We start from the raw sequence: 13,486 nt of genomic DNA on the forward strand, positions 1-13,486 counted from the left end.
GTCTTAGCTTTGCATCCTTCTTAGTTAAGAGATATTTAATTGCTAAGTGATCAGTAAAGACAATAATTATGTTCCTAATTATTACGACTGGAATTTGTCAAAGGCAAAAACGATAACTAATAATTCTTTTTCTGTTGTTGCATAATTAAGTTGTGTCTTGTTAAGAGTACAATTTGCGTAGTAGATGAAGCAAAACACCCGATCATTACGTTGCCAAGAACAGCTCCAACTGCATAATCACTTGCATCATACATCAGTTCAAATGGTAATTCCTAGTTTGGAGTCACAACTATGGGTGCTGACCTGAGTTTGTCTTTCAAAATAAAGAAAGCATGTTTACATTCTTCATCAAACACAAAAGAGACTCCCATCTCAAGAAGATGAGATAATGGCTTGGTGATCTAGGAGAAATCTTTGATAAACCTTCTATAAAATCCGGCATGACCAAGAAAACTCCGAACTCCTTTTATAAATGTTGGGGGCGGTAACTTTTCAATTGTTTCAATCTTTGCTAGATCAACTTCAATGCCTTTGGATGAAATTTTGTGACCCAATACTATACCCTCACGAACCATGAAGTGACACTTTTCCCAATTCAGCACTAGGTTGATTTCTTCACATCATTTTAGCACCAATTGTAAATTATCCAAGCAATTATCAAATGAGCTTCCAACAATGGTGAAATCATCCATAGAAACCTCAATTATATGTTCCACCATGTCATAGAAAATTACCATCATACATCTTTGAAAAGTATCTGGTGCATTACATAGAAAATGTGCCATATGGACATGTAAAGGTGGTCTTCTCCTGGTGTTCTAGAGCAATGGCAATTTGATTATAACCTGAAAATCAGCTAAGAAGCAGTAATATTCATGTCTTGCCAATCAATCTAAACATTTGATCAATAAAGGAAGAGGGAATTGATCTTTTTGTGTGGCTTTATTTAACTTCCTGTAATTGATACAAACTCTCCAGCCAGTTACTGTTCTTGTAGGGATCAACTCATTGTTTGGATTCTTGACCACTGTCATACTCCACTGGACTCACCTATGAATTGTCTAAAATTGGATAAATTACCCTGGCATTCAACCACTTTAATATTTCTATTCTAACCACTTTCTTTCATGGTTGGGTTTAACCTTCTTTGTGCTTCTATGGATGGCTTGCTATTATCATCCAAATAAATTCGATGCATGCACATATATGGTTGTATTCCTCTAATATCAGCTAATGACCATCCAATCACTGATTTGTGCTTCCTCAAGACTCTCAATAGCTTGTCTTCGTTTTTGAAGAGAAAGTGATGATGAAATAATCACTAGTAGGGTAGTGGACTTTCCCAAATATGCATAATGGAGATGTGTTGGTAAAGGTTTTAATTCAAGAATTGGTGGTTAGTTAATTGATGGAATGAGATGTATAAAATTTTAACCCAATGGTTCAAAGTACTTCTATTTGGCTAAAAAGAATCCATCCAATCTAGATATTCTTTCACCTCTGTCTCTTCTAAATCATCAATACACTCTTGAATCAAGCTAGCCTCCAAGGAATCTTGTAATTTCACTGAGTTAGGCACTATTACATGCATATCATCAATGCGAAAGCAACAATCACTTGCTTGAGGATATTTTATAGCATCAAAAACATTGAAAGTAACTTCTTCCTCCTGGACCCAAAGGCATAATCCCCCTTTTTGCACATCATGGCGCTCTCCCAGTAACTAGAAATGGTATGCCTACTAGATTTGGTATATGTTTGTCTTCTTCCATGTCAAGTACAATGAAATCAGCTGGAAATATTAACTTATCTATCTTGACAAGAACATCTTCAATTACTCCCCTAGGATGCTTCAATGAATGATCTGCTAATTATAATGTGACTATAATAGGTTGTGCCTCTCCCAAGTTAAGCTTCTTGAAGATTGATAAGGGCATTAGATTGATACTCACGCCCAAATCACATAGTGCCCTCTTAAACACCACATTCCCAATCAAGCACGGGATGGTGAAATTGCCCGGATCCTTGAGTTTAGGTGGCAACTTCCTTTGCAAGATTGTGATGTATTCTTTAGTAAGTGCGACTATCTCATAATCTTGAAACTTCCTTTTATTTGAAAGAATTTCTTTCATAAACTTCACATAACTTGGCATTTGTTCAAGAGCACCAGCAAATGGTATATTAATGTGAAGCTTCTTGAATACATCCAAGAATTTAGCAAACTGCTGGTCAAGCTTATTCTTCTTCAGGCGTTGAGGAAAAAGGATTCTGGTAATTCTATCTTGTGGTAATAATGCTTCAATCTGAGCTTCAGACTTGTTGTGTTCTAGGTTTACTTGATCATACTTCTGATTTACAGACTCAGACTTTTTCTCTGGTATCTTCAATTCCTTTCCACTCCTCAAAGTGATTGCACTACATTGTTCATTGCCACTCTTTCTTGGATTTGCCTCAGATGTGCTAGGGAAGTTTCCTTATTACCTCTCTGTTAGCATACCCACAATTTGACTTAACTGAACCTCTAAATTTTTTATTTGTGCAAACTGATTTTGCAGACTAGTGCAAGTTTCATTCATGAACTATGTTTGCATTGTAGCCAACTGAGCCATTGCTTCCTCCAGATTTATTTTCTTCTCTTGTGGTTGATTGCTTTGTTCATGTATAATTCAGTTATTTTTCTAAGATAGGTTAGGATGATTTCGCCATCCTGGATTGTACCTGTTGGAATAAGGGTTATCTTGTTACCTATTTAAACTCCCCACATATTGAGCTTGCTCTACTAACATTTGCGAAAAAAGAACTACCAACTGGGCATTCAAAACTTTGATGAGGCCCATTACACATTTCACAAGCCAGAGATGTAGTCTTCACTGCATTTGCTACTAAATTACTATTTTGTAACTGCTTTGAGAGAGCTGCTATTTGTGCTAAAAGGTTGGTAATGGCATCTACCTCATGTACTCCAACCATCTTCCTTAGCATGTTTTCAGCTCATTAGGTCATTGATAGTTATTACCATCCATATCTTCTAGCAATTCATACGGCTCATCTATAGTTTTTTTCATTAATGCTCCACCTGCAAATACATTTACTAGTGTTCTAGTGGTTCTATTCAGGCCTTGGTAAAAATTTTGGATCTACATCCACTTATGCAACCCATGATGAGGGCATTTCCATAATAATTCCTTATATCTTTCTCATGCCTCATATAAGTTCTTGCCTTCGTATTGAGCAAAATTGTTGATTTCAATCTGCATCTTTGCTATTTTGGCTGGTGGAAAGAATTTGGGAAGGAATTTTTTAACTAAATCATCCCATGTAACAATAGAATCCAGTGGCAATGAATTCAACCCAATTTCTTGCTTTGCCCCTCAAAGAGAAAGGAAATAGATGCAAGCGAACCGTTTCATCATCCACTTCACTGTACTTAACTATTTCACAACTTCAAGAAAGTTCACGATATAAAGATTGAGGGTCTTCATTAGGTAGCCCATTGAATTGGATTGCTTGAATCATTTGAAGAGTCACTAGTTTAAGCTCAAAGTTGTTCGCCTGAATTACTGGCCTCGTATTCTCAAGTTGAATGCCAATTGATGGCATCACATAATCACGCAAAATCATTGGTTGATAGACCACCATTGGATTATTAAATACTTGCTTATTTGCTAGTACAATGTCCCTAATGCTTGCTTCTTCAGGATTATCCATGACTTCTGGTGATTGATTATTTGTAAGTCTTTTCTCTTTCTTGTTCCTGCGACACGTACGTTTCTATTTCAAAGTTAAAAGGTATGAGACTTTCAGTACCAAATTTCCTCATCCAATTTTAACAATTTTGATTAAAAGTAAAAAAAATCAAGAACAATGAATTATGAAGTACAACCATAGTTTTTTTTATCTTGATATTAATAAATAACACAATCCCGATAATGGAGCCAAAAACTTGTTGTGTGATTTTTATAACGCAAGTATACAATATCGCAAACAAGTAATATAATGATAAGAAAATAATGAGATTGATTAATGAGATTGAAGAGATATAATTTAAAAAATCTCATTCAAGGACTAGAGAAAGATAGTTAGATGAGAAGAAATCAATGTCAAGAGATTCTAGAGTTTCCGAGTTCACCTAGACTAATTTCACCTAGATCATCTAGTTCAATCAATCAATGTTTGTTACTTATATTACCATCAAATTTTCCTAAATTACATATTGATCTTTCTCAAGCATCAATAGCATATTCTATTAGATAAATTAACATCATCTCTGAGATAACTGTGAACCTATGGAACTCATTAAGCTCTAGAAATTTATAATGATGCATACAACCTCATAAATATTTCTATCTTATGATGATTGTATGATATTTCAACCAAGATCTAATTCAATTATCACCTCTCGGTCTCAAATCAAATTACTAATCATGCAATTGGTGATCAAGCAATCACAAGCATTAAGCATAGATGAAAATATTCCACATAATCTTGAAACGAGCATCAGTTGAATTAAACAAACATGAATCTATGTTTTCATAGTCTGGATACATCGTAGCTCTAGAAAAAAGCATTTGGAACATAATAATTGCAAAGCTTAACATATTAACAAGGTTCATAATCAAATAAACAAAGAAAAACTAAAGCTTGATGATGAATCCCGCCGAATCTTCACCCCCGGCCTTTTGATCTCCGAAATTCTCCTCCCCCTTCATCTCAAACCTTAGCCTCATTTATAACTTGAAATCAGGGTAGCGCCTAGGCGCTACACTTTCTATTTTGCACCTCTTAATGTTGTAGCACCTAAGCGCTAGATATTCTGTTTTGCTTGTTCCTTCTTTGTTGAAACTTTGCTCTTCTTTTCTTCAATTTTGTGCTTTATATATGTTCTTCCTTCAAATCATTCTATTTCTTTCCTACAATAGAATAACGATAAGATTAGGAGTAAATTTGATTAAAAATAATTCACATTTCATTCATCATGAGTTAAAGAAAGCCTATATAATTTAGTACAAATTATACTCATCATTTTTTTATTTGAAACTATCTCCATAAATACACCCACATTCTCAAACGAAACCAACATTCTTCTCCACTTTTTCATTTTTAAAATCTTCTACTCTATCATAGATAAAATATATATATATATATATATATATATTCCTCAATCTTCCCAAGCTCTGAATTTTTCAAATAAATTTTCATAATTTTTCATATTCTCTTTCCATAAAATATGCAAAACTTCGAATATCCTCAAAATTCACAAAATTATCCAAACTCACAAAATTGTTCCCACTTTTAGCCAAATGTCCAAATGGAGAGATCTATTTAGTGAATTTGCAAAACTTGTATATCAATGGTACAAATCTATTTAATGTCAATTGAAATTAAGCATACCTTACGTGATATCGAGATAATATATCAATAGTACAGATCTATTTTTATTGTCATGTAACATATATATGTCGATTTAGTGTAATTCATTTTGTATAGAGAACAAATTACTCCTAATATGGATAAACTATTTATTTAAGTAAAAATTTATATATTATAACTATTTATCAAATCATTGAATATGTGACATGATATAGATATTATATATCAATTGGCATGTATCCATTGCTTTGGTATAATGCACTTAGGGCATGTTTGGTTCGGAAGTGGTGAAAGTTTGGAAGTACCACTTTAGTCAAAGTGAAAGTTTCAATTAAAAGCCTCAATTTCATGTGTTCAGTTGTAAGGGAAATGTCGTATCACCAACTATTTTTTTTGTTTGGATGATCAAAATGAAAAATTAGAATATGTGATTAATTTGTATTGTCATGTGGCATGTATCTATTGATTTGGTATAATTCACTTAGGGCATGTTTGGTTCAGATGTGGTGAAAGTCTGAAAAGTGTCACTTTAGTTAAAGTGAAAGTTTCTATTGAAAACCCCAATTTCATGTGTTCGGTTGTAAGGAAAGTGTTGCATTACCATCTATTTCCTTTGTTTGGATGATAGAAGTGACAATTTAAAAAATGTAATTTCAAAATGGCGATGAGGTTAGCTCTCTTACGTCTAGAAATTATAATTGTTTAACATGTTGATTGTTTGATTGTTTTCAATTAACCAATTAATTCGTAGGCTTCACCTAATGCCAAGTATTTTTCCCATATATATTTTCTTTTTTTTAATATATTTTTTTGTTATCAAATATTTTATTTTGCCATTATTAAGATACTACTCAGATTTTTAACATGTTAATATCTATTAAGTTATTTTATAATTTTAAAAATACATTTTGAACTTAAAAATAACAAATAAAATAATTATATTGTTTATATATATATATGATAATAATAATAATTAATATTTTGAAAATACATTAACAAAAGTGAATGAAAAAACAATATATATAAATAAATAAATTATGTATATCATATACTCTTATAAGCACCCCATGTGATATTCATGTGATGGAAGTCCCACTTCAATTTTTTTTTTTTTTTAATGAAGCTGAAACACAGGAGTGAGATATTTGCGAAGTATCACATCGCCACTTTAAAATATACCTTAGATAAATAAATTGCGGAAGTGTAATATCAAACTCCATTTTAATCATTTTAGCTTTACAATTGATCAAACAAACACTCCCTTAATGTAAACAAAAATACTAAAATGCAAATGAAACTATTTATATGAGTTAAAGTTTATATATTATAACTATGCACTAAATCAATGAACATATGTGACATAATATTGAGATAATAAATTAATGATTATATATTCATAGTGTCATATATATATATATTTACTAATTTACATAATTCACTAAGTATATAAAAAATTATTGTAAATATAGATAAAACTATTTATTTGAGTAAAAATTTATATATGACTATGTAGTAAATCATTGAATATGTACCACTTGGTATTGAAATAATATATCAATATTACATATATCCGAGGGCTGAGAGCGATAAAGGGCGGGGATGGGCCGGGCGTCCAGTGACCCCGCCTACTCCTTTCCTCCGGATGCCCACCCTCACTCCCCTTCCCTCCCAACGCCTTCCCCCGCCCCCTTCCGCCCAAGCCCAAGCCCCTTCACCTTCCCCTCTGGCCCACCCCCTTCCGCCCGCCCCTTTCATCGTTTTCTTTTTAATATATTTTTTAATTTTTATCTTTATATAATTTTTATATTTTCATTATTTTTTCTATTTTTTTATATCATTTTTTCATTTGAATAATTTGATTTATTTATTTATCATTTATGAGATGTTTTGTTGAGTTTGCTATTTTTAAAATTTTTGAGAAAATTTGTAAAAATATGTATAATTGATTTAGGTATTTCAGAAAAATTAAAGCTTTAAATTAATAATAAATAATTTTTTAACATTTTGATTAATTTAAATAAAAGTTCGAATGGCATTATTATTTTTCAAAAATATTTAATATCAATTTATTTTGTACTTGATAAGATCTTAAATGTAAATAATTTATAAAAATTAATTAAATGAATTTAAATAAATTATTAAATTACATATGTCCCGCAAATGAGAATTTTTTTAATTTAAAATATTATCTATATTTTTATAATTATGAACCAAAACAACATCAACTCAAGGGTAAAGCTAATGAAGCAATTACTTTATGCACTTTATTTTTTTTAAATCCTCATCTTTAAATTTTTTAATAATAATTTTAAAGATTCAAATTTTGAAAGATTACCAATAATTATCATAATACAAAATATTTTAATTTAATATTTAATCAATATAATTTAATCATAATTAATTTTTAAATTTTAAAATAATTTCAGTAAGATATTAAATATTTTATTTTAATGCTTAATCTGTTATATTTCTCTCCCTAACTTTTCAAAATTCTATTACAATCCTTGTAATGAAAAGATAAACAAACATCTCAAATAAGTATTTATTAAAATAAAATCTAAATAAATTTAATTTTTATTAAATAAATTAGAGGTTTTATTCAAAATTTCCGTTATAGACCTCTAGTTATTTTAAATAAATAATTTTTTATCATTTTTTTTATAATTCTAACTTAGGTTATTTCTCTTAAATTTTACTTATTGTTATAAAAAAATTAAAATGTATTTTATTATTTAAAAATTTTAAATTAAATTTTTATTAATTAATTATTTTAAAATTTGTAGTTCAGCCCTCTATATAATTTCTGGCTCCATCCCTGCATATATCTATTGATTCGTTGTAATGCACTGTTAAAAAAATTACCTTTGGAGAAAACATTATAGTTGGGTAAAAATTTATATATCATGTGAATATAATATATATATATATATATATAAACTAAAAGTCAAACATAATTATTTTTTCCATAATATACCTAAATTAATTTTTATAACCCAATGGTTAAATATTAAAAAGATATGATTTCTTTTATAAGGTAAAATTAGCAAGTTTTCAACTGTTTTTAATTATAAATACTCCATCAAGCTTTATTGTATATATCTTAAAATTTATAATAGATCTCTGCTGAGTTTCACCCAAAGCTCATAACAAAATCATCAAAAACTAGCAATGGAAAAAAGAGTTTAAAAAAGTCGAACAGTTTATTCACATGATCAAACTAAATAAAAATCTAAAACAAACATTCAGTTGATGTTCTCTCTGGTCTCAAGAGGAGAAAAAGCTGAAGTAGTCTTGGAGTCAGAGAATGGCAACAATGGAGGTTGTTGATACATCATCAAGTTCTTCCCTTGCTGAGCATTAAAACTTGCATCATTGAACTTACTCAATAACTTTGGTGCACTAAAACCATTGCCATCTTGAGCCAAACACAAGCTCTGATCTCCGGCACCGATATATGAAGAGATCGCTGCAGCCACCACTGACCGGAAACTTGGATCAGATGTTATTGCTTTCGCTATCGAATCGGTCATTGCGTTGTTTGATCTTTGCATGTAGGAAGAGGAGAAGTTCAAGTTTGAAGATGATGGTGAAGAGTAGTAATAACTATTGAGTTGTAGAGCTTGAGGACTAGTTAGGTCTAGTGTGATTGGTTTTGAATTATCAGGGAAGTTAAAGGCAGTGGAGGAGGTGGTGGTGTTGGATGACCCTGACATTAGCATTCCGGCTGCCGCCGATGTGGTGGAGGCCATGGCAGTGGCAGTTATCGGCAATGGGTGGTTGTGTGTCCCTTCATAGGTTGTGATTAATATAGCCTTATCTTCTGCGCATCTTTGCACCTAAAAGATTAAAATGTTAAGTATCATACATAATTTATTCATATTTATAGATCGATCTTCTTATTTAACTTATGCAATAGACAGCATAAAAAATGCAATAGACGGCATAAAAAATGAATACAAATTATTATTATATATACTACTCTATAATAACAGAGTTGGTATTTCATTTTTCTTCTAATTCAAACGAAAATATAGTACCTGTTTTCGGACTGGACATGCTGGTGCAACAGTACACCGATAATAAGCTCGAGGGCATGGATTTCCTTTCGCTCTTTTTGCCCATATTTCCTCCATTGGCATCCATCATTCATCTATCAAAATTAAACATAAAGATTAATTCATGATCAATTCAAACAAGTCAAAATATATATATCAAAGGTGATTGTATTAGCAATTGGATACTAACAGTAGGTGCATCACATCTTGCCCTAACTGAAACCCTAGGTTTCTTCACTAGAGGTTGCTGTGAAACCTCATCTTGCTTAGCATCTTCAAAGGTATTATTCTCCGAATTCATCGATAAAGTTTCGCCTAATCCTAAGGTTAAACATTCTTCTTTTTTATCATCATTCCTGATAATCTTCTCTTCCTTCTTTTGAAAACTAGAACTTGTGCCAAGCCGAAGTGAAACAAGCTCGAAAGGCTCTTTTTCTACTTCTTTTTCTTCTACTTGTTTGAGAGCGATGACCGGAATCTGTTCACCGTTGTTTTTCACTTGTTCTTGCTGAAAAGCATCAAAGAAACGCATTTGCAAACCTCGATAATCTTCGGCTATTCGTCCTAAGATCATCTTCAACTTCTCATTCTCCTTTTGCATTTCAAGCATTTCAACTTTTGTTGATTCAAGCTGATCATATTAATCAAGTTGAACAATTCAAACATATAAACTAAACATATGATAACATATAGACATATAGAAATTAAAAATAAGTAATTAAATATAGATGATTAACCTTGCTAAGCTTTGAAACATCTTCATCCAACTTCATCTCCATAGGAGCCAAACAAAGGTCTACAAGTTGTTGTACTTCTCCTTGATCTTGGTCTTCTTATAAAGGAAAAAAGAGACTAGTCCTATGGCTAGCTATCTACTAATCCTTACATGCATTGACTAAGTTATATTAGTTAATGCAAGACAACCAATCAAAAGTTCGCATGCATTACATTAATTGATTCGTGTAAAATATAAGGCTTTGGACATTAATGTCAACAAAGTCTAGTGTCAAGAAACAAAAATAAATTGGAGTTTCAACTTGTGACACATGTTCTATTACTTGCTCTCCGTCACATTTGAGTGCTTCTTGCCGCACTCCTCGCCACCCCCCATCTTTCATCCTTCCCCATGCTTACCACACTACACAAATATATATATATATATATATATTCTAATATACAATTTATAATATACTTAGATATATTATATATCTAAGTATATTATAAATTGTATATTAGAATATATCATATATATATATATATATAGAGAGAGAGAGAGAGAGATTCCATTAAGTAAAATGGTAATACATACATACATACACTAAACATAGGAGATGGACATTTATATTAGTTTGGTTAGTTGCTTTATATATGCATATTTTACTTGTAATTTATTGTAACAAAGTGTTTGAAATTAAAATCTTACTTATGCCGAAAATTGTTTCAAAGTCTTTCATTTAGTGGTTGATATGTTTGTTATAAGATTTTGTAAAAATAAAATACAACTAAGATTATATATGTATGTATGCAACTAATGTGCCCTTTTTTTCACAATGTGGACAATCACCCTAACATATGCACACAACCATCTATATATTGGGATGGAGTTTAATCCTCGGATTTTTTACATGAGAGTCAAGTACGTTTTAGCTGCTTGGCTTTTGCTATGGTAACATGTGAGTTATCCTTAGATTTGTTAACTTAATTAATTAAAGTGATATATAATACGTCATCAAAAAATATTACAAAAGATTAATAAGATAGAATAAATTAAGATATATATGCTCATGATGTATACGAAAAATTGAAATGTAAAGTCTATCAATTTGATAAAAATATATCATCATTATCATGATAATGTATGAATGATGCATTGTAAGAGTTTACTTTGTGATATGAAACTGAAATATGAAGTCTATGTCTATGAAAAAAAATTATTATCATTATCATTAGAAATAAGCTAAAATACACCCAAGCAAAGACTAAGCGGTGATTTAGGGGAATATATATTAGTTGGTATGATCCTAGTTAGACGGACCATTTACTCTCACAATGAATATAAAACAGGAAGTTAGGGTTTTAAAAGGTTGATAACCTAATTGTTTTTGGATTCCAAAAGAGTTGCAAAATAAGTTCAATGCATCCCTAAGCTTGGCAATCTCATATGGAGATTCCAGTCCACTTCTTTTTCTTTTTTTTTTTTAATAAAAAAGGTTAATAATATGATTTAATTAATTTTTCAAAGTTGACTAAAAGGACCCACCTCTGTCTTTCCCAAAATGCACCTACTCATTTGTTTTATATTTTATTTTTTGCATACTCATGTAAAATAGGAAATTACTTATATACCCCTCTAAAAATTATTATATATATATATATATGTATATATTCCTCTGATCAAAATTCAACTAAAAAAATCTATTAAAGAAAACTATCATCTATTTTTTTTCTTCATTTATTTTAAAAAATAAAAATAAATTATTATATATTTTATGAAAATTGATAAATTAATTTTTAACTATAAATAATAAAAACGAATAAAAAAATTTTGTTTATGAGGGGTATCAGTAATTATCATTTTTTATAGGGATATGTGAGTAATTTTCTTAAATGTATGATATTTATATTATTTGAAAATTTAAAATAAATCAGGAAGTAGTTGATGAAGTTGAGATCTCATTTTTAGGACTCGTTGTATATATTATGATATTTAATTATTTTAATTTAATATATTTATTCTTTTAATTATTTTTATTAAAAAAAATATCCATTAGAAGGGTTGGAATTTGTGATTCATGGTTTGACCCTATTGATTGGGTGGTTGGACAAATTTGCTCATGAGCTTCCCATAGACCATTTTTATTGACCATTTGATCTGTCATGCTGATACCATTAGGCCCCACGTAGCTAATTTTCAAAATGATAGTCACTGGGATTAGTTTGTTAATTATAAATTAAGGATTAGGTCATGTGAGTGGTCTGTAATTGTAGATTAACAGCCTTAATTTAGTGGTTTAGCACACTTAATTTGAATTAGTAGCAACCATAATTGTCCAAGCAATTTTCTATTTGTAGTGTGAACAAATTATATATTAAATAAAAATTAGGGGAGCAATCAAGCTTAACTAAGCTGGGCTTTACAATTCAAGCTTGGCCTAGCATTGGCTGCAAGCTTGAGCTCGCGTTGGTAAAACTAAGTTGAGCTCTTGAGCACGATTTTAAAATTAAAAAAAAAAATAATAATTAAAACAAGCTCTACTTGAGCATAGCTCGAGCTCGGTTTGTTAAACATATTAAGCTCGAATTTGAGAACAAATCAATATAACAATAAATTTATTCAGTACAAATCAAAATAAAATTTTAAAGCATTTCTTTATAATATTTTGTATAAACTAAATAATTTAGTACATGCCAGATAATATCAAGCACATGAACCTTCTAAATGAATTTACTCTATAACACAAGCTTTAATTAACAGAATAATTTGAGGCTAGGGCTCATCTTGATTCACTATTTGAGCTCCAAAGTTAAACTTCACTCTCTTGTTTTGCCTAATGGATGAACTAGTTTTTAATTGAACCTATTGCTCAGGAACTGCTTCATTTGCAACCCTATAAGAATTGAGAGAGAAACATTTTTGTCTTTTTAAAAAATTTTAAAATAATATGGAGATTTTACCTTATGAATACATTCTAATTCCATTTTTATATTTTCATTTTTTTAATTTAATTTTGTTAAACTTGCAAATTAAAAAGTTTATCCTTGATTATTCAAAAGATTTTTCTACATACTTGAAATTAAAAATTAACTTTAAACAAACACATATTTGATTAATAAACTAAGAACATTATGAGACTAAAATTCAATAGTAATTTTTATATTGGCTTTTTAATTAGATTTTAGTGATGCAACTAAAAAAATAAATAAAGAGCTGTTGGGTTTTATTAAATTATGAACTAGTCAACCTATGAAATTAGTGAGTCATATAATTCATTGAATTTCTAAATAATAACTTGTGCTCAATTAATCAATCAAAGCTAATAAACAATGAGAAAGAGACCATC

At 30.1% G+C, this 13,486-nt stretch overlaps 1 protein-coding gene and 1 non-coding gene across 2 annotated transcripts; one reads left to right on the forward strand and one right to left on the reverse strand.

The window, feature by feature from the left end:
• The first annotated feature begins 3,153 nt into the window (after window positions 1–3,153).
• LOC120262538 lies at window positions 3,154–3,259 on the forward strand. Its single transcript, XR_005536807.1, has one exon. It is a non-coding gene; the product is annotated as a small nucleolar RNA R71 (small nucleolar RNA).
• Window positions 3,260–8,612: 5,353 nt separating this feature from the next.
• On the reverse strand, window positions 8,613–10,213 carry LOC120259943 (probable WRKY transcription factor 72). Its single transcript, XM_039267399.1, is given in 5 exon segments — window positions 8,613–9,206; window positions 9,408–9,481; window positions 9,484–9,520; window positions 9,616–10,056; window positions 10,163–10,213. Coding segments are annotated over 5 exon segments (1,188 nt in total). The 5' UTR covers window positions 10,205–10,213.
• Between the last annotated feature and the right edge of the window lie 3,273 nt (window positions 10,214–13,486).

This window comes from Dioscorea cayenensis, chromosome 5 (genome assembly GCF_009730915.1).
Source record: "Dioscorea cayenensis subsp. rotundata cultivar TDr96_F1 chromosome 5, TDr96_F1_v2_PseudoChromosome.rev07_lg8_w22 25.fasta, whole genome shotgun sequence".
Classification (NCBI taxonomy): domain Eukaryota; kingdom Viridiplantae; phylum Streptophyta; class Magnoliopsida; order Dioscoreales; family Dioscoreaceae; genus Dioscorea; species Dioscorea cayenensis.